This window comes from Larus michahellis, chromosome 3 (assembly GCF_964199755.1).
Source record: "Larus michahellis chromosome 3, bLarMic1.1, whole genome shotgun sequence".
Taxonomy (NCBI): Eukaryota; Metazoa; Chordata; class Aves; order Charadriiformes; family Laridae; genus Larus; species Larus michahellis.
The window spans coordinates 61,926,774-61,953,519 of NC_133898.1; the positions used below are offsets into that span (position 1 = coordinate 61,926,774).

At 37.2% G+C, this 26,746-nt stretch overlaps 1 protein-coding gene across 13 annotated transcripts in view; it reads right to left on the minus strand.

The window, feature by feature from the left end:
* SYNE1 (spectrin repeat containing nuclear envelope protein 1) overlaps positions 1-26,746 on the minus strand; it is a 311,588-nt gene that overhangs the window by 227,805 nt on the left and 57,037 nt on the right. For 10 of the 13 annotated variants that reach the window (XM_074580424.1, XM_074580430.1, XM_074580428.1 and 7 more), the window contains 7 exons: positions 18,144-18,239; positions 16,248-16,331; positions 13,149-13,169; positions 12,770-12,862; positions 10,989-11,167; positions 8,740-8,936; positions 8,489-8,598 (listed from right to left, as the gene is read on the minus strand). In XM_074580424.1, the coding sequence (XP_074436525.1) occupies positions 8,489-8,598; positions 8,740-8,936; positions 10,989-11,167; positions 12,770-12,862; positions 13,149-13,169; positions 16,248-16,331; positions 18,144-18,239 (780 nt within the window). The remainder of the gene's footprint in view (positions 1-8,488; positions 8,599-8,739; positions 8,937-10,988; positions 11,168-12,769; positions 12,863-13,148; positions 13,170-16,247; positions 16,332-18,143; positions 18,240-26,746) is intronic. The other 3 variants (XM_074580426.1, XM_074580436.1, XM_074580425.1) reach the window with 1 other exon arrangement.

Sequence of the window (26,746 nt, forward strand, 5' to 3'; positions counted from 1 at the left end):
AAAAATACTAACAGGAAATCTCAGATCTGTGAGCATGTTATATGAGAGGGTTAGCAGACAACAGAAAGGTGGGGGGTTTTGTGCACTGTATAAGCAAGCTAACCAAGTAGAATACAAGTGTCTGTCTCAGATTTCCAAGCAATGAATCATATGTGCTGGCTCTTAAACAGAAGCTACTCTTTGAAACCAAAGAAGCCATATTATAGTAAAATTTGTCAGAAACACATCTATTACAGCAAACAAATGCAACACTAGATCATATGAGTTAATCACCTAAAATGAACGATTACGTTTCAAGCATTACGTGAGAGAAGAAAAACTGTGATAAAAAAAAATAGCCACTGACCATATTTAAGAAACAATATACTTTCTTTTGAGGAAAGATCCTAAGCTGGGAAAGGAACAAATTGTGGTTCCTTTATCTGAAAGTTGCCTCAAATATCTAAAATATAACTTCCCTTAACAATTTTTGAAGTGTAGAGCTCTTGCTTCATTTCAGCTGAGAAAAGGACAGGATCCTCAGATAGGAAAGAAACCCTTCTTTGACGTATTTCTACTAGCTCTCTCACTAATCTTCTACTCAAAACAGCGGTAGTTGGTTGGACAGAATTTGCACAACACATTGTGCAAACATCACAGGTATTATATCTAAATTCTTAGCTGGGTAGTTGCAGCAAGGTTAACATAATTTTACAGCAGCTGTGCTGGTAATATCATACTATATCTCCTGTCTTCTGACGCTCACCTAAAGCTGGTACCTGAGAAAGAGTACAGGACACAGGTGACATTTCCCTGCTCCAGCTGTTTGTAATGCTGGGATTTCCTTGACTGCACATAGTGTCCCAAGAAACCAAAACTCCTAGTGGTTCCAACTTCTCAAATCATTTAAACATAGAGAAGGAAAATAAAATTCCTGCTTTTCTGGTCTGATAGCTGGCTCTGTGTGTGGAAAAATAACGCTAAGATCCTTTGAGAAAAACAGCAAAGCCAGGACTACTCCCCTGTGAGTAGAAGATATAAGAAGAGAGAATTCTTAACTAATTTTATTTACTTATTCATACATTTTCACAGGTTTCCAGTTCAGCGCATCACTTATCACCTCAAATTTGTTTCTGTGGTCCTTAGATGATACAAAAGCATTTTAAAGTCTCAGTTAGGCAACTGACATAAAAGATTCACTTTCTTAGATGCCAAGGCACCTGTCACCAACACTCCCCAGGCTTAATGAGCTATCATTCCTAAAACGAGACTTTCATTAGTGCCTAGTGGTACTTACTCGTAGTAAAAAAGTATCAAAAGGATATTCTTACAGATATGTAAACTATTTTCTAAGGCCTGTACATCTGAAGTAGCATACCCATCAGAACATAAACCATCAAAGAAAAGTTATCTAGGATAATTATAACTATTTGTGCTTTCTTCAGTATGAGGATCATTGATCTCTGATCCTATTTATTTCAATTTATCTAAACCACTATGACTTATGGTACTTCCAAACATAATTTTAAAGTATTAATTTATCCTGACACCATTCTATGAATATTCACTGATTTGCAGAGACGAACAGAACGGGAGCACTCAACTGCCAAAGAACATCAAAGAAGGTAATTAGAAAAAAGTGGTTATGAGTTCCAGTATGATAACTGAGTACAATTTAAATTTACAAATAAAGTTTTCAGCCCAGACCATAGTCAAAACATTATTTTATTAACTGATATGTCAGAGTTAATTTGAAAATTACATAATACAGAATACTTTGGTGTTTGAAGAGCTAAAAATACACATCTGTGTTTCATAAGAAATTTAATTATGGACTGCAAAAAGAATACTTTGTCGGTTTCTCTAATATGTAATTATACACCAGGTGAACTGTTCAAATTCTCAAGCACAGGCAGGATAGCATTTTCAAATACAAACTTTTAAATCTAAAAAATTAAGTCACCTCTTTTCCAGGGATGTTGAACAACTGTATTGCCTATGTGCTGAGAAAATGAAGTCCCTTTAAAAATGCTTATAAAGGAATTCAATTAATTATGCTATTCTTTTTGAAAACTCTGGTTTACATATATGTGTTACTGATGCATATGTGTGAAGCACTTTCATTGACAACAGTATCACAGGTGCATGGTGAATGCTGAGCCAAGCATCATCTTCAGGGATGACCTATTAACGCCTCTCTGTAAAAGCAGACAGTGAAATCACTGGAAGAGCTCAGAAAGTTATTTTTGCAGTTGCTGCTCAGGAAATTCCTCTTACATTGGGGAGCTCTGCTGGCATAAAGATGTTAGAGGTGACAGGATTATCTTCTGAATTACTTGCTTATCAGAGCACAAGAAGAGAAAGACTTTCTATCAGAAATACTTTGAAGGAGAGTGCCTCCTCTACAGTTAAATTGATACAGATAAAGAAATTCACAAAGTTTTCACCACTTCAAATCTCCACTAGTTTAAGCAGCAATGCACTGGGGCCATGTAAGCCTAAGAATGTACAATAAGGTCCCCTTAAAGCTGCCCAAACTTACTTGAATGGATTGAGAAGATGGGAATAATTCTGCTATCAGTATTAATCCTCACTTCAACATATATCACTAGTTACTTATACACAATACAAGATGAACCCTTGATCATACTTGAAAATAACCTGTTGCTTCTATATTAAAAAAAAACAACCCCCCAAAAAAATTATTGTAATGAATTGGGTCAGGTAAAATGATAAACACTATTGACTGACTGCAGTGTCACCTGTTATTTGTTTCCTAATATATTCACTTCTGCAGCCTTCCACTTTCACCTCTGAATATTCATTTCAAATATTCTATGTCAGATTTCTGAACTTCTCTCATTAATGCTAGACAATTACAAGTATCTAAATGTCCAAGATGATTAAAAAGGTATATTTTTAAAAAAATCATAATTTATGTGAAAAAGGAGCAGTGCATGTCATGCAATTACACATGAATGCTCTCTCCTTCCAACACACAGTCCACATACATCACTTACACGATCATATATACAATCTAGTATCTAGGCTATAAACCTAAAGACATACAAAAATATCCATCTAAAATGAGATTAGATGAGTAGAAACATCAATCTATAATCTATTTTTTTTCATGTTGATATCTACACTTTAGAAAACAAAAAGCACAGTCTGAGATTTATTACAGGAAAGTTGACTTTTCTATAATGTTGGCTTTTTCTCTAATGTTGGCTTTTCTATAATGTTTCTGTGAAAGTATTTGCAAAATTAAGCATTAGGCTGTTAGGATCAGCTCATGTAAGAAGGCAGACTTAGACCCATTATGTTCATTGATTTGTTTTTTGGAAAGATTAATGTAAGGCTAGCAAGCCAATGTACCTTACCTTAAATTTCATAAAAGAAATGACAAAAGTTGGGATTGCTTGAAGTTCCTAGCAATATGAAACAAATGGGAAAACAAGAAGAAGGAGGAAAAAAAAGAAGCAAACAAAATAAAGCAAAGCAAGCAGAAAGTCCAGAGAGAACAATAAAAGAGCCATATGCGTAAGAATACAAGAGGTACTTAAAATATTATCACATTCATGTGTCTGTTTCACATCTAGTAAAGTAGTTTTCATATTAGATCTGATTTCCAGATTACTAGTCACTATATGATTTATTTTATCTGGAAAAATAGTTACTTACCTTAGAGTAACTGATTCTTTGAGATGTGTTGACTACACAAGTTCACGTATGTGCATAGCTGGTCCATGCATGAGATATTAGAACTCTTTTAATTCTGGAAATGCACATGCTAATAGCTGTTCCCTCTGACCACAAATAAGGGATAAACTTCAATCATCACCCCACTTCCAGTGAAAATTCCTCATAAACTGGGCATTGAATCAGGAGGGAAGATGAACAGGAAATTTGTGTGGACAACACATCTTAAGGAAACACAGTGGTGGGTGAGTTGGCTGGAGTGCAGGGTGAAAGGGTTAGAAATCCTTCCCCCCACCATCAAAAACCACCCATACACACTCCACTCTCAAGTAGGATTCTTCTAACTGAATGTAGGCATCTGCAACTGAGATAGATAGTCACTCTTTCAGTTCTTTTTGACAGATGGAAAAAAAACAGTTGCATCTAGCATCTACTGCCTGACTCATCTCATTCTACAGCAGGCACTTAACACAGGTGAGATGGAATACACCCTAAAAGTTTAATTTTGGAAAACAAGAAATGAAGCGTACCCCAGGAGCTTAAGGGATAAGAGTCTTGCTAGGTTATCTGTCCCAGGTGTCTGGATTCTACCATTCTGTGAGATATGTTTCCTTATACTAGACTTCAGGGGGAAGACAGAAAGGCTAAGAATAGGGGCATTACACTGTTCACAAAAATATAAAGCACGTCTGGATTTCTTTTTTAATCAACTGCCAGCAACATTTTATCTATCATTACCTAAGGAAAGGATTAATCTGAGGCAGTTTTAACTCTGTTAAAATGCTATGCAGCATGAACTTCGAGAAGACAGTTTATTTAGGACACCGTCTTAAGAAAGATGCCATCTGGAAAAGTGTCTGTCTCTTGCTGATTACAGGTGGAATGTAAGTACCTAGCTTTTACATTCTTAAAGATGGATGAATCCTGTCCTAAATAACTAAACTAACCAAATAATGCAAAACTCCTAAGGAAAGCTTTTTGATGGTCATGGATATTCCAGGTCAGTAAGAGGGAAGAAGGCGGCAACAGGTACTGTTCTACCTTGCGCTGTTAGCTGTGGTGATCACAAAGGCATCCAATTCCTTTACATGGTTTCCACAAAACATAAAAGGGCTATTTTAAAATGAACATGTTACATGTTTACATGTTTAGTCTGATCTTGCATATGTTTGCATACCCAGAACAGAACTTGTGGACAACACTTCTTGAAAAAAATAATAAATGAATTTTCAAACTAAGTGGATTATATAGGTACGCAAATATCTTTTATCTGATTCACTGCCAACCGTACACTGAGAAAAGAAGTATTCTCTCCTTTATAATTTTTCCAGTCAATTAATTTAGCAAGGTAAATATCAGAATAACCATAGGTGCAGAAAGGGGTTAAAAAAAGGCACTTAAATGGCTTGTGTAGTCAAGAAAGTCAGTTGCTATACTATGATTCCAAGCAATTACTTCTATCAAAAAAGATGTCGCTTAAATTTGCAGAGGTAAGTTCATGAATGTTTCCTTAAGTACTAAAGAAAATAGGTTTTGCTCTTATAAACAGAATCTACTTTTCTATTTTTTCAAAGGAATTTAAATCTCCATTGTTGCATGATGCCATTTAGAAAAGAGCATTCCTCTTGCTTTGCCAGAAGACCTCTACTGTTGCTGTTCCATTAAAAAAAAAATCTTAAATATATCAAATATGCTTTTAAATATTATCACAGAATTGCCAAAATCACAGAATGGTTGAGGTCAAAAGGGACCTCTGGTGGTCATCTGGTCCAAAACCCCTGCTCAAGGCAGGGACACCTAGAGCTAGTTGCCTAGGACCACGTCCAGACAACTTTTGAATACCTCCAAGGACGGATACACCTTTCTGGGCAACTAGTTACCAGTGCTCGGCCACCCTCACAGTGAAAAAGCTTCTGATGTTCAGAGGGAACCTGCTGTGTTTCATTTGCCTCCGGTGCAGTCACTGGGCAATACTAAAAAGAGCCTGGCTCCATCCTTTTTGCACCCTCCCTCCAGGTATTTACACACATTGATAAGATCCCTGAGCCTTCCTTCTCCTGGCTGAACAGTCCCAGCTTTCTCAGCATTTCCTCACAAGAGAGATGCTCCAATCCCTTGATCATCATTATGTCCCTTCATTAGACTCTCTCCAATATGTCCAGATCTCTTGTACTGAGAAGCCCAGAGCTGGATACAGTGATCCAGGTGTGTTCTCACCAACAAGCAGCCTCCCTTGACCTGCTGACAACACTATCAATTTGGATGTGCTGTTGTGATAGCCCTACTTAACCTGGTGATTTAAATGAACCTTTGCCTAATATTCATGAACCCATATGCAATCAAGAATTACTAAAAAGATGTGAAAGCACTCAGTGAAAAAAACACACCACTCCACAAGATATTTATTACAAAACATTTGATTCATTTTTTTTTTCAATTTTCCCTTCAAATACTGTATAAGTATGGAATACAATATGTTGGATTTTCAGCACTAGAATCTTTCCATAAGTATCATGTAATAGAAATGACGCTCTTATTTTGCCAAGGATTATCTGGATATCTTGTTTCATCTAGGTATCCTGTAGTCAACAGGATCAACTACATTAACCCCTGGCTTCTTTCCCCTCTCCTCCAGAACTGTGTAAACTAATGTCCTAACACTTGTTGGAATTTTGATATGAAATCTGCCAAACCTATCATGATTTTTCTGTGAACAGATCAAATATCTTAAAATGCAAGCTCTGAATATGAGAAATTTGATTACCTGTTGACAGATTCTCCCTGGAAAGTGCAAAATAAGTTTCTCTCTGTGATATATGACAGAAATAAAAGACCAAAGTCTTTTATTGCCAAAATTGTAGCAAATTTGTAGCAAATTTCCATTGTAGCCATTTGAGAACTTATATGTATCCAGTCCCGAGTAGATGAAAGCATTGTACTGTTTTTTCTATGCATTTCACTGCTTCAGGACCAATGATTACTTGGGGTCCGGGACCTTTTGTGCATTACTTACTGGCCTGGATCCATCCAGATCTCTTTCCCATCAAGCTGTCAGCTGCTGTGTGGTCACCATTTTGTACCATGACCAGAGCTGCGGGCATTGGAAGTCATGATGGACAGCAGGAGGAAGCAAGGTATAGAATGGACATAGGTGCCTGATAGGTATCAGAATTTCTCCAGAGATGGATAAGCAGAATTTGTGTAAGAAAAAATTGAGGGCCCCATATCTATTTTTGCCTGGAGACTCCACTGGAGAAGTGGAGCTTGTCTCAAACTGCCAGGCATTCCATTTGGTGCGCAAGAAGGAATATAGTTCTGCCTCAGGGAAACGAAGAATGATGACATTAGAAATGTAGTGCAATGTCAAATCCTCACTTTCTTCTTAAAGTCTGGGAATTACTGATTTCTGCAGTGTGAAACTCAGAGGACCAGCAGTTCTACCAAAATTCACCTGGATTGCTTCTGGAATATCTTAGCAATATCTAGGAAGAGGAAGTGGTCTTGAGCTAAGGATGTCAAACTAATGAATTTGTGTTGTTTCACTTCCTAGTAATTCACTAGGAATTCTGGAGGCAACTTAGTAGTTTCCCTATCACAGCTTATGTGCTATTGTCTCATTGGATACAGCCAGAGGCAGGCAGAGCATGGAGTGGCTGAGTCCTGCACTCTCCTGCATTGTCTCTGCCTAAAGCTCAGGAAAAGGTGGTGAGGCTATTCCTCAAAATCCAATCCCAGCACAGGCAGCAGACTTGGCCGAGGCTGTTGGCAGCAGATACTGCATTGTGTGCCATGGTATGAAGATGATGGGACTGCCTTAGCCTGCCACAGGCCATATCATGAGGCTTCAGTGCTCACTCCCCCTGCTTCAGCAGCCCCATTGCTCAGTGGTATGCTGTGGCATCGGCACATGCATGTCCTCAGACCTATGTTGCAGCAAGGAAAATTAGAAATTCCAGTGCTCAGGCACTGAAATCAGAAAGCAAAACTACAGCTGCCTTAGCCACACATAGCCGTAAGGAAGAAGATTCACCCTTTTCAAAGCTCTTCTATAGCTCTGTAGGGAATGCAAGGAAACACAGATAAAGAGTGCTTCCTCTTTCTCTCTTGCTGGGGCTGAGCAGATTGTCTCAGCAGTGTTTCCTGTGTTTGCCATAAAGAAAGCAAATGATCAGGATTAGGAAGTGAGTCATGATCACTTGGCACCACTGAGTATAACCATTCTAGTGCAAAGGCAGTGCACTAGAGCATACACAAAACAAAAAGCAAGAAAAAAACATGACTGAAAAAAATTCCTTAGAGCAAATAGTCAAACACACTACTGCACAATAGAAAGAAACCTGTGTCTAAATTGTAACTGCCATCTGAGCCCGAAGACTATACCTAAACAATCTCTTGGACTACTCTTGTTCTTATCTAGGAACCCAGTGTGATAGAAACAGAAGTGACACATTGCTTCAGATAACAAATTATTGCAATCTCATTGGTGTTATGCTTGAAAACCTCTTAGGGAACTTCAGGATCTATTGGTTTGCTACTGTCTACAACAACTGTTCATGTTCTTTTTGGGTCCTACTGCTGAAGGCAGGGAAATCTCTGCAGGATCACCATTCTATTTTCTCCATCCACTAATAAATATCTGCAACACTGGTTCCTTTATTCTCAGATAATCTTTCCCAGTTTTCTTATTGTGCTTGCTTTTCACTTGAACTGCTCATCAAAAGGAAACATAATGAACTATGAGAGTTATAAAATGTATTTATAAAGCCCCCCTTATGCTGATTTGTATAGTTATGTAAGAGAAACTTACATCATTCTCCTGCACATCAGTCACTGTATGATGAGGATCAGGATAGTACTTCAAAAACTGGGCTACATAGGTCATGACAGACTTTTCATCTGGCTTGTCAACATCCACATCTAGACAAGTATAGAACATGGTAAATTAATTTTTAGCTGAATGGCATAAAATGCTCCTTAAATGTCTAAACACTATAAATTAGCACACCTGATTTAACCCATACAAGCAGTTCAAACTTTTTTCAACTATGCATTAGGTACCTTCTGGATCAAGGAGCCTTGGAATTCCTAGTTCTGCTTCGGCGATTGTGAAGGCTTCTTCCAAGTTTTCTCTATTTGACCTTCCCCTCACTTTGTCCATGTCCACTAAATCTGGGCGGATAGCATGAATAACGGAATGAAATGCAACACCGCTCCTCCAACTTTGTCCAAAATCTTTGATTTCAATTCCAACTTGCCTAAAGAATATGAAAGAAAAAAAAAAATAAAAAGAAGTGGCTTGCAACAACATCAGGACCAGATGCAATAGGGGAGGAGACAGAATGCTCCACATAGTGGCTACCCATCATAAAACCTAAACCACCTGCTGTTCCTGCAATGCTTATCAGGTTGACTACATCTCCATCCATCCATTGCATAAATTCATTTCTGCCCAAGAAAGATCCAAGAGATTTTTGTCATATACACACTGTATTTGTCTCTAGTGGGCTTGCTGGTGGCAATAAGTCAATGGTATTTTGAACAGATGAAGAGCCCCAAGGCTCTCAAGGTTCTTGTACAACACACACAGAGTCTGTGGATGCATGGAGATTCATTCACTATTCTCTCCCTCACTATAAAGCACTTCATATCTCCCTCCATTATAACTACTGCAGTTCAGTTAGGTACATCAGTATCATACAGAAAAAACACCACAAACCAACCAAAAAAACTCCCAACTAACTAATTGCATTGATCTGTTATGTTTTACAATGAAAGCATGAACAGTGACGCCACTGCTGTTCACGTGAAAATGTAACACACTAATTTCTTTATATTCTTACGAAAACCATGAGTGACACTATAATTTCATACACCCAGAACGCTCACTAAAACTTAAACACAAATGATCAAGAAATAGCAATATACAATGAGAAAGCAGTCAGAAGTGAATCACACTTCTGACTGCTTCCTTTAAAAGTAATTCAGAAAGGTATGGTGGTCACAGACTGCAAAACTTTTTTACTTTGAGCATGCAAACATCCTTTGAGGACACACTTAGACACTGAGGTATTCTTGCCATTGGGAGGTTCACAGCAACACTAACTGAATGAAGGCTTCATTCAAAGCTCACTGTGATCAGTGAAACGTTTTCACTGACTTCAATGGGCTGGCCCTTGCAAATTACAATGTGAAGTAGGGCTAGGCAAAGTGTACCATCCTTCCTCTAGGCTTCTTTCAACACGTTTTGCCTACTCTTCCCAATAACATTGACAGTTTCACTTACGAACTGCATTAATTTATGAACAGTTTAATTTATGTTTGTATTTTGTTTGTTTACATGTCTGGAAATCACAGCTGACCCCTTTTCAGTTGCCTCTCTCTTACTGACAACAGTACAACAGGAAGAATGCCAAATTAGACTGTACTGCACTATAAATTACTGTATTCTACCTATTTACTGGAGAACCGGAGAAAGTCTGTATCATTACAATTATATTTCTTTTCTCTCAGGCACCATTCCATAACTGGCCGTTTCCCCTCACATTTTGCATATGACTGATCTCTTCAAATAGCAGTGATTCCGTAATTTGAACAAGTAAATCCATTCTGTTCTTTTATATCTTTGATTTTTATTTTCTTATAGTGGAAGCCATCAAACTACTATTGTATCTTTGATGCAATTTATGCACTTTTTTAATGTCTTTTTGGAAGCAGAGCAAATGTGGGATAATTATACCAAATAAAGGAGAAGATTCTTAAGTTGACAAGTGATAGCAAGAAATAAATCCAAAATAACATGGATTAAAAAGAATTAATATTCAGGGCACTTTTTTGTATTTTTTTCCCTTGCATCACAAAACTGCAGAAGGATATTATAAATTTTTCATCACCTGCTTTTAAACAGCAAGTGCCAGAATTTAGTGCTTCTACAAGCTGTGTCACTGAGGAATGCTACGTCGGTGTGGGACTTACATTGTCACATCAAGTACTTTGGTAGCAGGACTAATATATTGTCATTCAGGCATCTAATTCCCCTTTCAGTTCCTCATTCTGTCAAAGATAATCCAATTCATTATTCAGAAACTATAAAATACAATTGCTTGTAAAATTAATGCAAATCATTATTTATTACTTGCTTGTTGTATGGTGGTAACATTTAGCAGCCTCAGTTGTCAAAAAGAATATGATCATGGGGAGGTGCTACATTAACACAGAGCAAAAGGACAATCCCTGACCAAGAGAGTTTAGAATCTGAAGAAAAAGTTTGCACTTAAGATATAAGTTCAGTTCATTTGTAGGTTACTTACTTTGCTGCTGTGTACTGTATCCATTTTAACAAAGCCTTCCTGGCACTTCCTTGGACCTTGGTTACCACTTTCCGTTTGCTTGGGGGACTCGCAGTTTCTGAACTGACAACACTCTCCACAGAAGAAGCGCTGCTAGACAACGACTGCAGCTGTGGGAGGTTGCTAGTAAGCTCTTCAATCTGTGGGGAAAAAATGTTAATGGACTGTTTGTAGATAATCTTCTTAATTTTCACCAGTTTCTTAAATAATTTCCTAATACAACTGACAAAATGAAGTTGGAGAGAAGCTATGGTTAACACACTGTGTTTTATTTAACTGCACATTAAAGTACCTTCCCAGACAATGGTCTTAATTTCAGAAGTACAGGACATCTAGCAATCATTGACTTTCTTGACACCCTACAGCTAGAACCATATGCAGGTGTGTCATGTTATTGATTCACTAATTTCAGAGGAGGGTCACTTAATTAAAGAATGGAAGTGTCCTCAATGATCTCATCCAGATAGTTCTTTATTTACCATTGTACTGTTTTGGCACAAATTCAATTGTGGCTTTGCTTAGAGGTACCCTGTGAAGGAATAGCGAATGTACTTCAGGCAAAATGCATTAGTAGTGCTGGCCGAGGGTGTGACAGTTATTTGCATCATGCCTTTCATCAAATGAAAATCATTAACTTGATTTTTTAAAAAACATTAAGTTGACTAGCAGTTTGGTTCTTTAACATGAAAAAGGTTATATGCAGAGGATGTTGCAAGATTGTCTATGCTGTCTACTTAAAAACCAAAGTTTTGTCACACCACAGAATGAGTCTGCCACGATGAGAAGCACAGTTCTCATGCATTTCTGATTTCATTCACGTTAAAATGATGTATCTGCCTGTGATAACTAAAGGAAAGCTCAAAAATGACCCAAGTAAAACTGAAGCAGAGAACTAGAGTTTCGGTAACTCTGAGAAGCGTAATTTTCCCTGTTCATCTCAATGAGCTATAAATTAAAATAAAAATATTAATATCATTCTGGCTAACTTTTTTTTTGTGAGAAGGAGAACTGAATCAATGAGGCATCAAACTGGTTGGTGCTTAGGAGAACAGCATCCCTGAAACGTGAAAGCTACATTAAAAGAGAGCCAAAGCCAAAAAACTCCATAAAGAGCATCAACAAAATCAGTTGTGTTTTTTTTAAATTGTTGAGCAGTGACTCATTTTGTTAACTCATATGGACAGGATTTAGAAAACCATTTTTCCCTCCCACCTAACTTCAACAGAATGCAAATGATTTCTCATCTACAAATTCAAACCCCTCTCCATCTACACCATTCACAGCTAAATTTTGTCCCTGCAAATACCTGCATCTCCCAGGGAAATCAGCATGTTTACATGTATTGGCTGAAAATAACTACTATCTGACATCATATACACTGGAATTAGACATACAGCACAATCACCACTGACGTTGCTCAAGGTATTTGTGCAAAGAAGACACAATTCTAATCTTTCCTTTTGTTGTTCTGTTGTATTCTTCAAAGAAAGTGGAAGAATATGTTCCAGTGATGAAGGGACTCCATTTTAGGCCCAGACTAATTTATTCCAAACACAAGTATTTAATTTTACCCAATATGAAGCATCCTTACCATCAACCGTTACTTTACTGAGCATCAGATCCTCAGCTAGTTATAACGTAACTTAGCTGTGGTGAAAGACTGAGACTACACCAGTTCATATGAAATGATGATCTGAACCATTATTTGCGCAAGCTACACTGAAGTATAAAAAATGTAGTACCTGAAAATACAAAATTATGGTCCACACTAAGCCAAGCACAATAGAAGGCCTGCCATCAGCAATATCAGTTGAGTTTATGTTGACAAGCTTAATCTATATAGGAAAGAAAACACGTGTTACTCCCACACACAAGAATGATAACAATTATGAAATGCATTTCACATAGATTTTGTATTTTTAGGGCATTTTTGCAATCAACTAACAAGTTCTTAATTTAAAAAAAGAAAATCATTGAATGGTGCAATTTCACTTTTCAGACAAATATAGCTATAGGTAATGAGAGATTTTTTAAGACCACTGCATGTTATTATTTGTAGAAAAAAATATTTAATTTCAAGTGGAAAAAACAATAAAAATTACATAGAATCATTGTACAAACCGGAGATCCTCTATATATGGACTAGCATGAAAAGCAAAGGGAAAAAGATGATACAAAAATTAAATTATTAACTATTAGGTAAATGCATTAATTTAATTTTATAACACAAAGAAAGCACATTTTAGCACACCTTACAACACAATTAATAAGGAAAGCAACAAGCTCCGTTACCAGGCTTTAAATTATGCAGGGATTTCTTGTTATAGTTCTAATAGGTTTGGAATGGAAAGAGAAAAGTGAGTTCAAGAATAAACAAGGAAAGGAAAAGGAGGGGGAGAAAAGCTAAAAGAAAGATAAGGGGAAAAAGCATGCTACAGTTCTCCAGTAGAGAGCCTTTTTTTGTAAAGAATATTACCACCACTGATTAACGCTCCCTTGCAAGACAAACCTGACTACAATTCTTTTAAAATAAGACTAGGAACAAATGAGTTGTCCAAGGTCACATGTAGTTTATCAACAGAAACAGGAACAGATTCCATGACTCTCAACTCCCAAATGCTAATCTATAGTCTGAATAAAGAATCGCCCTAAAATAAACCCATAAAATAAAAGTCAGTAAAGGAGGTGATAAAGAGTATATCACAGAGAAATTAACGGGTAGATGATGCTCAAGGAAATGGAATAAAACAGGTAGTATTGGAAAATTAGCAAATATGTTTATATTTCCCTCAGCAAATTTAAGAGTCTGCCATCAATCATGACATAAATATGAGGGGCTGCTGAAGTGCTCATGTACTGTAAGCTTGTTCATTGACAAATGTTAAAAAAAGCAGGAAAATTACTTTAGGTGACCTCGTTTGTCTCCCCACAACAGAAAAAAAAAGACTGTAGTTCTCTGAAGCACCAGCTGGAAACCCACTAGATAATGTCAAGAGCAAATAAAAAATTGTTTGGGGCTGCAAAGCTCTTTTCAGAATGAAAACCCTGCAGGCTGCTTGGGAAGAGGCAGAGGAGAAATTCCCACAGGTTATATTTCCAATCCTCTCCACTAAGAAATCTGGAAAAACTCTGGAAAAATTGACATTGCTTGCCTCTCTACCAGTCAATAAGGAAAATTTTCTATTACGTACCTAAAGAAAAATATACCAAGAATCTCATTCTCTCAGCTGGACCAATTCTAACAAAAGCTTTACTTTTTCTGGAAAGTGAGGTTTTTCTTATATGTATTACAGATCAAAAGATTTACAAGGACTCAGCTAAAGCTTCTGGTTAGGCTACTGTTCACAGAAGCATAGCCTATCTAGTCTAGTTATTGTGTTACCTTTGTCTTACACTCCATTAAAATGGATCTAAAACTCCAAAATAAACTTTTCAGAACGACAAAAACCCAGGTTGGACCCAAATGATCTCTGATAATTGCCAGCTGCATTTTTCCGTATAACAGGAGTATTTGCAGAACTCTTCTTGGACAGACTTATATACCCATAATAAACTTTACTTATGGGAGAGCCCATGGAGGAAGGAGACCTTATCGGCACACCCCGAAGCACTGCACACAGCCACTCATCCCTTCCTTCACCTTTGAGCGCAGACCAGGGACTGCACTCAGCTGCTGAGGAGGCATTTCTTGTCTGAACAGCACCCCTGCCTCCTCTGGAAGGAAAATGGTGACGGACTCTGATTAGACGCATCCTTTAGGCTGCATTCAGCCTAGAGACCACGTGCTAATGCACACCAACTTACCCGACACACTGCATATTTCCAACTCCCTCTAGAATAAAATCTGGCATATTGAAACAAAGTACATACAAAAATAACTGAGACAAGTCCAGACAAAAATACTCAGATATCATAAGCAAAACCACAGTGCTCTATTTCTGGCAATCTATCTTGATCCTTGTCACGGTCAATTACCTAATTGCACTGCTATGTTATTTCTGGGATCTCAGGTGGATCATTCAAAGTTCAGGTCACCCACTACATTGTGACATGTAAGCTAGGGAAGAATGGATTTTTGCTCGTGACCCCAGCCTCATCTTAGGTTATACAGGTCTCACCAGAAAGCAGCTCTCTTTGTATCTAAGCTTGCACTCTCAGGCTCCATATGATATAGTTTGCATTAACAAACTACTACATAAACTACTGAAACTGTGCGCTAAAGCTGAATTTTGCATGGTGAATGTTTGTCTTTGTTTGTCTTTTTAAATTTTTCAATTTAAAAAAGTTCTCTTATAGATTTCTTTCTACAGGCATCTGCTAAGACTGTTTCCCATGTAACAGAAATGTAATTAGGTGAAGATGCCATAGGGTTAAAGAGAGAGAAATAATGCCAAAATCCAACAACTCTTGGTGTACAGTATTGTAGAGACATAAAATTCATCAGGTGTTACATCTGCACTGAGAAAAATTGAACTAAAATGCAGAAATTAGACCAAAATATCTGCAATCTAATTAAAAAAACCAGATACAAGTCATCACAATACAGAGAGAAAAGTCAGGAAAAAGGTAGAAGTAGATTGCTTTTATTTGATACTCGTGCCTAGATCACATCGAGCTTAGATCACATTGAGCTTTTAGGTTTTCTGTCTTTTGTTAAATTTATAAAACGCTTTGTTCCATTTCTAAAATGGCCACAGAACTGATTTTACCAGAATCAATCCAGGAATTAGTCTGAAGTCCTGCCAAGCTAATAAGGGGTCATACTGCTCTAAATTTTCATATCTGTACATTCAGGGAGTAGAGTTTTGCATGTACAACTTGGTGAAGTCCATAAATCTATTCTTTTAATTATAAATGAAGGCCTTACTGAACTGAAGATCATTGTTCTTTGCTGATAACAGCAACAGGAAAGTAGGGAACATGAGGAGCTGAAGTGTACATAAAAAAAAAGAAAAAGGAAGGAGATCATACAAGGTGATTCTAACTAAAAAGAGAAAAAAAAAGAAAAAGAAAAGTTTTACCCTATACATTGCTACCTATTAGTGTTGGGTCTTGACATTTTTACTTTACAGCAGCTTTTAGGCACTGTGTAGAAACTGAAGACTGTATACGTAGCTCAAATTTTGGAGAATAAGAACAGCTAAGTGGATAAAAATCATACATTTAAGGAAAGAAAGAAAAAAAGAAGGAAAGAACAGGACTAAGTGCTACCAAACCTACCCGTCTTCCTTCTAGAAACTTAAGAGCTGTGCCAATGTTGGCAACCCAGTGAATTCTCTTCAGCTGACGTCCTTGCTCACAAGGCTTAAATAGAAAGAACAGCATAATTAGATTAGATTAGATTTATGCCAATTTGCTGCAAAAAGTGAAGTTCCAGATTATTATAAATTCCTATGTACATACCATAGTCTGATTTACATGTAAAAATGTTCCTTGGAGCAGTTGAATTGTATCTTTGCATATAGCAACAGGGTGCACTGACAGATATAGGGGACATAAATGTGATACTTCTATTATAAAAGAGTTTTATACGTCTTAATAATGTCAGCTCATAAACTTCATCAAATCAGAGAACTGTTTTTCTCATGTAAAACAAACTACTACTATTTTTTATACACACACATATACATATGCGCTTGAGAGAAAGTAACATTCTCTCAGTAAAATATTTTTGCCTGCAAAGGAGAAGTCAAGGTGGTTGTTATTTTTAAACATCGGTATGCAGTGAAGACATTTTACCTAGAGTATTTTTATTCATTCTCTCTAATCCTTTATTGGTGATTAAAAAACCAACTATAACAAACCCTTATAGAACAATGAATCTTGCTGAACTTCAAGACGCTTAGGCTAAAAAAAGACAGAATTATTTGAATTAAATCAAGAACATACCCTAGCTTTCTAATACTCTACAGTGGAATTGAATTCCCCACTGAATCTTACATTTTAATGCAAATATACAGCTACTATAATTTAAATTCCTGTTCATAAAGTTATAAACGGTTTTAACAAAGGCTTGCTATAGATTCTGAAATTCCTCTTGCAGTTACTACAGAATATCATATTCTGCTTTACATGACCTTTAAATCAAACAGACATTATTCTGGTTCTGGTCTTTCACTAATTAATGTATACAGGATACAATCCAAGGAAGTTATTGTAACAGGTGCCATCATTACTTTTTTTTTCCTGTATTACTACTTCTGTTTTGCCACAAGAGGGAGACTTTCTGTCTTAGAAGAACAGAAACAGGTATATTTCAACAGAGCAGAAACTGACTTGAAAGTATAGCTTTTTCCCCATCTTATGATAAAATCACTCTTGCAGTCTGAATCATTACCTAGTTTGGGGTATGATCTGCAATCAAAACAGACATGAAAAAGGGGAAAAAGTGTGGCACTTGCAAATTGGCTGCATGTGAGGGAACAGGTAATGTCTGAACCCCAGAGCAAGCCAAATGATGGACTGTTGCTCTACTATTTCAGATGCTGCCACCTGATCTGCAAGCTGGTTTGGAAAAAGTGAGAGCCCTTGGCCCAAAACCCTTTTGGTTTTCTTCCACATCACATGGCCAAAACTAGCCTAGCTCCCAAGAGACAGCCTATTTGCCATGTACACACGATGGCCTCTGTGCACAACTTGGCTGTGAAAAAGCCTTTTTGGTATCAGTTAAGGTTCTTTACAGTAGCACAGCAGATGTGAAGGTAAATGGATGTAAGAACCCATGAAATTTGAGGGGCTCAACTATTTTTTTCAGACACGTAAATTTAACAAGATAAACACTATCATTTCTTCAAGACGTATAGAAATAGCTTGCAGTTTAGACCTTCCTTATGCCATGGTAGGAACACCTAGATGAACTGCAAAGACTAATACAAATAAGCAATTTTTATGAACTAATAAGACAAAATTAATATAAAACGCACAAAATAAAGAATTTTAGTCTGTAATCATCTGGTTTGGGGGTTTTCTAACCAGATATCCCACTCTATGAATAAACTTATTTGCTTATGTAGAAGTCAGTTTTTTATGGTATTCAAATATAGAAACATATTAGAAAACTACATCCTAGAGAAGTTATGCAACTATCATGTATATTCAGAAGAAGGAAGTTCTTACCAGCTTCTGCCCTGAAAGAACTTCCAAAAGGGCAATTAGCATTACCCCATCTTTGATATCTTCAAACAGATCATTCACCAGTATGGGAGGATTGCGCTGAAAGGGAGAAGACTTCAGATATCATAAAGGCTCACCAGCATCACATTCTACTTTCCTTCCTTTCAAACAGATGCACAAAGAGTGGCTGGTCCCCTTCTTTACATTTTATAATGTTTAATATCAATGTATCATTTAACCATTACTGTGTCACCGTATTGTTTAAGTATTCGACATTTCTAGCACAGGACTGTAATGCTAGATGCTTTCTGCCACTAATGATACAACGGAAAAACCTCCTGCTCCCTAAACCAAGCAAGGAAACACACCAACAATGAGTCTATAAAATAGACACAACTTAGAGATGTATTATTACAGTCATATTTCAATACATCAGCATATTTTTGCCCAGTGTTAACTATGTCACAGAAATTTCACTCTTAGTCCAAGCAGCACAAGGAGCTGTATGAATAAAAGATCCCTAAAGCAGAGTGGCTGATTGAGCAATGCTGCTACTTTCTCACAGCTGACAGTTGTTACACTAAGTTGCTGTATTTTCTCTCCTCTCCCCCAGGCCTTGCAGTCTTCCAGTGCTGTTAGCACTGTGTCAGCTTCTACTTAAAACAAATTGCTTAGCATATGTCTTTACATTCACAAATGCAACAATGATCATACTGAAAAATATGTAAACAGATAATGTTTTAGGAATTTTGAATAACAAGGTCACATCATTAAACTCTGTCTTCTTTGGACTCTCGTCCACAATCCCAGTTTGAGGAACTATAGCTCTCAGCTGGTTTGTATTTACTTTAATGATCACAAAATGTCTCTTAGAAACAACAAGTTTAAACTTGGTTCAGCTGAAATAAATTAAACACCCTCTAGCTTTCATGAGCTTGTCAACATTTAAACTTGCTAATTAAGATAATACTAACATTCATACCTGCTAATTCATTAAAATGACAATCAGAACACAAAATGCTTGAAATTAGTTCAAGTTCAATAATTTACTTTTGGGGTACTTCTGAAAAAAAATGATGCTTGTACAACAACTTGATCTATTACTTCTGTTCTGTAGAAACATAGGTTTGAAAAGATGAACCTAATAAAGGAAACATTGCTCTTGAAAAGGTAAAAATGCTATGACAAATCAGGAGAAAGCAAAGGTTTCCAGTTCCCAAAATCAAAACATCTTGCCTTCGTCGTTCAGCTTGGATGAACTGATATTTCAATGAGACATAATTTTGGCGTAAAGTGGAAAAATAACTCTGCTGAAAGCAGACTTCATCTGAGATTTGACATGCTCTAATAGCCATAATAATAAAAGAGTCTATTTTCTCATGTATGTAAAATAAGCAGTACTACAACTCATTATGAGGGTATATTTAATCACAGGGGGTTTTATTTCCTAGCAATGCAATAGATACTGGATCATGTTCTTCCTTAATATAACACCAAAGAAATCAATGGAGCAAACAGGTCACTGGAGATTAATTTGTCCCAGTTTTGCATCACAGGCAGTTGACATAAATGCAATTAATTTTCCTCACCTTCTATATTATCATTTCCTGTTTGAAGTTTGGAGCAACTTTGGTTTTATCAGTATTACCGCATGATATAATACTGAAGAATTTTGTGCTAAAATAATTCAGCAATAAAGACAAGAGGATTTTAGCAGCTGACATCCTAATCCAACAGGAGGTGAAGGTCTCAAAAATTTCACCACCTATCTAAATGCCCCGGTAGTGTGGTTTGTCTCTTGAAGCTCACTCTACAGTAATGAAGAGAGACAGGTTCTTTTAGAGGGCAATTTAGGATACATTTAGATTGAGGGTAAGTGAGATTTACAGTGCTCCATAACCCTGGTGCCTGTAATGTGCCTGTCAGATGACCTGTTTGAGTGCAACACAACTCCACTCCAGCTTGAGCAGTTCGGTATCCTTACTCTCAAATCAGTGTACAGGCCAGAATTTGCCTCATCCCAACATGAAGTCAAAAGTCATCTGGAATTCATATGCAAACCAAATCTGTGGAGCACCTCTGTTTTCCACAGTGCATGGTTTCACACTATAGATAAACCTGATCACCCATGTCAAGCTCTTGCTCTCAACCACAACCTTCACTAGTCGCTCCTCGCTGACAGTAGTTACAAAAACTAGATTTGCACCCTAACTAAGGCATGGTGCTAAGGTAAGGCAGGGGAATTATCCCTGAAGACATCATCCAAGTAAATGAACACCTACAGTACTTTCCTTTTGACATGAATCAAATATTGGTTTGGGGAAAACTAGGTGAAGTATGGGAAAGCATTGAACAAGATGAGAAGCAGCAAAGAAACCATCAAAAGACTTACACCAACGTTAATAACGTTAACCTGCTGCTATGAAGTGTTAGAATCACAACAACTGTTCATAAATCAGCAGGTTGAAATGTACTTTTTGTTGCTGAAAGGTTGCATAATTACCAACACTGCCAGTGTTTAGCAGTACACACCATGTACCTTAACACCCATAGAGCAGGAACAGAAGGCAGGTACAAGAGCTGTGTCACAAGATCTCCTGTATGACACTCCTCTGATATGGAAAATTTGTTATTTAAACAGACTGCCAAAAATGTTCTGCATAATACGCTTTATAATATAATGTTTTTCACTACCCTGAAGATGTTAATACCTTACTACAAGGAGGTAAGACCCTCATTGCATTTCATAAATCACTTATTTTTTACTACTCTGGGCAGATAGCGTAGAATTTACCCTATTATTATGACTCCAGTTTCTCTCAGAAGTACGGAATGAGTAATACTTTTAGTGGCATATATAGAAGTATAGATTCCTCTTTCACATAAATATTCCACAGATATCAATCTTATTCCCCATGTTGATATAATTCAGGAAGATATACATCCACTAGCTGATACTGAGAAGTTCATACACCCTTATTTATTGTATACGGACCATCACACAGGATGGCTCAAGCTACTTGACTGGTTTTCCAGGCAGATCCTCTACTAAGATTAACACAATATCTTCTGTTGAAATAGATAAATAGCTACTTCTTGGCTGCGTACATAATTGTCAAACAAAATGAAAGGAGAAAGTGAAGCTGTACACTGCTTACTTATTATCCTCCAGAGAAGAAAGTTGTGGGGTTTTTTTAAAAAGCTGTATTCAGTTAAAATATATTGAATACTTTTTATTCTAGAGACTCAACAAGACTTAACATCTATTCACTTAGTTGCCTTAATGCACTGCCAAATACTAACTGTAAATCAGTAAAAGCAGGGAAAGAGTACTAACTTAAAATTTTGTAATCTTGAAAATGTTGAATGTACTCCAGATTTTGGCTTTTTGCATGTAAATGTATAGCTCTAGCAATGCAATCAACTGCAATGATCCTAATACACTATATTTTGAATGTTGGAAAGCCTGTGCAAGGAATTTAATTGAGTCATTTTTAAACCAGGAAAAAAGAACATTTAAAGACTATATGAAGTAACCTCTCAAAATCCTGTAATATTAAAGAAATACTGTTATTTATAAACTTCTTGAATAAAATTTCTTCGAGGAACTCAGAATATACTTTGATAAAAAATCAGACGTTAAATCTACAGCTTGTCAGATCTACACTAAGGTTTCAGATGTCTTAGTATTTGAATTTGGTTTTTTCGTAAGTTTCTTCAAGGAAGCAAATTAGCAAAATAATTCTCATGATATGCTACATACTGTGTTGCATGCATTCTGTTAAACACTCATTTATTGAAGTATATGCAATCACAGTAGTGTAGTTTATAGTGACAATGACATGTAGGAACAGTCATGTCACAAAGAGGGAGACACACTCAGTATAAGTAAATTAATGTGTTCTGCAGGAGGAATATGAATTAAGCGGGAATGAATCTTAAAGGTTAATGAACCAGATTTTTCCCATATTAAATATTTATTTAAATAACTGTATTTAGAACTGGTCACAAATGGGAACTGATGAGGGAATGCTTTGCATAAACCTGTTGCTCTTACAAACTTAGCTAATTTGCTGTAGTGTTCAGGAAATATTCTGAATCATTTAAAGAATTGAATATTGGTACACACACAAAGTATTTGACTGAAAGCCTCAAAGAAAGTAGTTCATAATAGACCTGCAATCTCTAGACATTCCTCCTCTGACACAATAAAATAAGTTTTGTAAAACAAAAACCTCAGAGATGGAAGCAACGTACATTTGGTAAGCTTCACTCTTCTATTCCAACACTTTTTCTTGCATATCATTTCTCATTTGCATCTTTGCTACAGGAATTTTATCCTCACACCCTGTACTTAACTTCTCTAATGAATAAATTATACTACACAAACATCAGTAACTGCATCATAATGGATGTCAATGCAAACATTGTAAACTACCTTTGCTACATTCATTTTCAAATAATGTTTCAAAAACTGCTGAAAAAATTTGTCAAAACCTATCCACATGCATGAACAAGAACAAATCTGTGTAACTACTGAATTTGTCTCTGCAGGGAAATACATGTGGGAACAGGAAGAAGAACGTGAAATTTCGATTACTCTGTAATAGCTGTCCTACTCCTCCACCCCAATTTAATTCCTAAATCCTTAAGCACATACGTTTTCATGGTCCTTGCTGTTAATGACTATTTTTATGAATAAAGACTGAGGGACTCAGCCCTAAGTTTTACATTATTTGTTTTGTCAGAAAAATTAATTTAGCTTTCACTGTTTAACATTAGAGATTACATGCAATACTAGCGAAAACATACAGTGACTGCTGGCAAAGAAAACTCCCAGGCAGATTTTCCTCCTCATGCAGTCGAGATGGACATTAGCTTAATTTTTTTTCTCTGTCAGTGACTAAGATATCGGGAGCCGCTGTTTTCCCATTTGGAAAAGACAGAAAGACACAGAATTACTCAGTTCACTGATGAAAATTGATAAGGTTCTTGTATGAAGAACAAGTTACATTCTAAGAACAAACTACCATCACTGACAGCATTGTGTGCGAAAGCTGTAAATCTTGATATACCCGTTTCTTTTTCTTCCTGTCTTTACTATAAAACATATCATTTTGCAATTTCAAAAGCCTTAATGTAAGTTTTAATGCCCAGGTTTAATTCAGCATTATGAAGCCATTGCATAAGTATAATTTAAAAATGTTCACCTATTCTTAGTTTTATTTTTATTCGATATCCATCCTCTGCTTTTGTTTGTTGATGTGTGCATCCTTTTAATGGAAATACAAAACGAATATTATTTTTTTTTCAGTACGTATTTGTTGTTCACTCTAATTGGTGAGCTTACAGCAATACTTTTCTGAGTACAAATACTGAAGTTATCCCTGCACCTGAGAACAAAGATGTTATTTGATTGGGTTAAACCAATTTACAGTTCATGTTCCAAAGCTTTGAAACTACTGTTTCAAACACTTTCACCAAAGATGACAAAGGCAATACAAGGCGTACGCCTCTGTTGTTTTACAAAGAGGCTTGTTTTTCTTCTTCTTTATTCAACTAATCCACAATCTAAAAATCAGCATAGGCAATGAAATGAAAAACATTTAAGTAACTGCTGTTCTGAATGGATGTAATGTCTCCTTTTTGACATATTTGGTGTAACGTTGTTCTGTATTTTTAAACTTAGACTTTGAAAAGACGCCTCAAAAGATACTCAGAAGCATACTCAAATTATTTCTGTATTTTTGAAGGCTGAGACTGAGATGAGGGAGGTCCAGTTGTAAAACCTTAGAGAAATATGAATACATAACATGCAAATAGAAAATTTCTTGTCCTGTTACACATGCATATCTCATTTATCATTAGAACTGCACAGACACACAAAAATTAAACTGGATGGCCAGAAGATAGATCACATTCATTTGATAGATTGTAACCCAATTTCTGCAAGTGCGTGGCAGAGAAAAGAGGTGATTTCCAGTTGCTGAGGCTCACCGGTTCCCAAGTCAGAATCACAGAACAGATTCAGCTGCGATTAGGAAGACAGACAGCAGAGGGACAGACACAGCCTAGTGCTAACAGCTGACCCAAAATGAAGCTGCATTATAATACCTGCTAGTTATCATACTTGCAGCTCTTTCCCCTGTGCTCGTCCCCTGTGGGACATTGCCCTGTGGGTAAGGGCACAGTTTGTGCTAGGGCTCTTGTACCTCAATTGGTCTTTGAGGTGTCTCATAATTAGCTGATCCCAAGTCCTTTACCTGTCTTCTGCTTGTGAAAAAAACATACCTGTGAACTAGGAAACATAATTTTAAAAAGGTAGCATTCTATTGTAAGAGCAAGAGAGAATAAAAAATTTGTACCTTCCTCCGACTCCTCTTCATAAAGTTCAATTCACTGGTACTGTCATTTGATTTACCTGTTTTGTTCATTCTTATTTATTTGTATCCATATTCTGAAATCCATTCTTAACTTTACAGTTAAAAAGCCAAAACCGATTTTTTAAATCTACTTGATGGACTTAACTCAGTTATTAAATTAGTTTATCTTTCAATTAGAGCATAAATTTTTAGAATAAAAGCATACACTAAGGTTTTAAATATTAGCAGTGAATAATCTTTCAGTTATAGCAAACTCTGACAAACTATCACATCCTGCTTTATATTTTCAAATTATTAATTGTTCTCAGTTCTACCTAACACAATCAAATCAGTCCTGCATTTCCATTTATTCCAAATTGCTACCCTTCACAGTGGCAGAAACTGCTCTTTTTTTAATCCTCCTTTGCTCTTCTCAACAAACACAGTATCAGGATGAAAACTACATTGGTAGAGTTTCCTTTCCTTTGCCATAAATAAACCCATCTTTCAAATTGCTACATTGAAACTCCATCAATCCTGGCTTAGAAAACATTAATTTCTTCTGGGTTTGAGGATTCATGCAGTTATTCACCAGCCCTTTTTTGAAGACATTTGAACTTATTCATGAGGGAATATTTCTCCAGATAGACATGGTGTTAGAGTTACAGATACTTTAGTTACAGTTTTAAGGTTTTTTTCTTATTTCCTCCCTATTACTTTTTTACAATAATAATTTTACTAGATTATTAAAAATGTCAACTATCAAACTTTCTTCCAAAAATTAAAGGAAAGAAACTCAAAGTTTTACAGGAGTAGCCAAGAAGTAGAAAGCCAATTTGAAGTGAAATCACTGTTAATTTTGAAGCCTGTATATATTGAGTCAAATTTAGCACAGTAACTCTGGATTGCATTTTGGATTACATTGTAAACTGCAATCCGGCAACTGGTGTACACACGCACACACACAAAGTAAGGGAACAGAAAAAGGTTACACCTTTCAAAAAATTAACTCTGTAAGTTCACCTATAATTATGTGGGTAAAGCTTATATGTGCTTGTGGTGAGTTGAGCTGCTCTCTCACTCCCCATCCTCAACAGGACAGGGAAAGAAAAGAAGATGAAGAGGTTGTTGCTCAAGATAAAGACAGGGAAATCACTTACCAGTTACCGTCACAAGCAAAACAGGCTCTACTTAGGGAGAGTTAATTAATTTCCAATTAAAATAGTTTGGGATGGTGAGAAACAAAGACAAAACTGAACACAGCTTGGCCCCACCTACCCATATTTATCCTTTTTTCAGCTTCACTCCTTCACTCTCAGTTCCTCCACAGTGCCACAGAGGGATGGGGAATGGGGCCTGCAGCCAGTCCATAACAGCTCCTCTCTGCCACCCCTTCCTCCTCACACATTTTCCCTGCTCCAGTGCAGGGTCCCTCCCACAGGATACAGTCCTTCGGGATAAATCTGCTCCTGTGTGGGCTCCTCTCCACAGGCTGCGGTTCTTGTCAGGAGCCCTCTCCAGCGTGGGCTCTCCAGATGCCTCATGGAAGCCTCTGCTCGAGCGCCTGGGGCTCCTCCTGCCCTCCTTCTCCTCTCACCTTGGTGCCTGCCGGGCTCTTTCTCACAGGTTTTTCCTCAGTTCTAACCGCCCGTGCAGCATTTTGCCCTTTCTTAAAGACGCTTTTCCTGGAGGCACCACCAGCTCGGCCGAGGAGCTCAGCCATGTCCTGCGCTGGGTCCCCTGGAGCTGTCTGGGCCCGGCCATGTCTGTCGCGGGGCAGCCCCAGCCTCTCCTCACGGAAGCGGCCCTGCAGCCCCCACCTGCCAGCGCCTCAACACCCGCACACAGCCCAGTCCGACATCTCCTTCCGCTTCATTATTTGACCCCCGTGTAACTTCACCGGCTTTAACAGACACAGGTCCCTGTGCGGAAGTGTGTGCTGCTGTTCTCTGCTATCAGTGTGAGGCCCGCGCTTCACGGTGTCCCTCGCTAGATACCATTTTGGCAGGTGTTTCACGTTTTATCGGGTTCAGAGAGGAGTGCAGAACGCAGACAATGCTGCCTGAAAGTGTGTCTCCTTCCAGGACTTTTCCTTATGACATTTCAAAGGCCTCCAGACAATGGAAATGTTACAGCTTTCCGATTTCTTTTGAAAAAAGGAAAACTGCAACAATCTTTAGCATGAATCAAGCAACGTAAATACTGAATTTCTGGGTTACAATTTGCAACAGGAGTGCAAGGGGA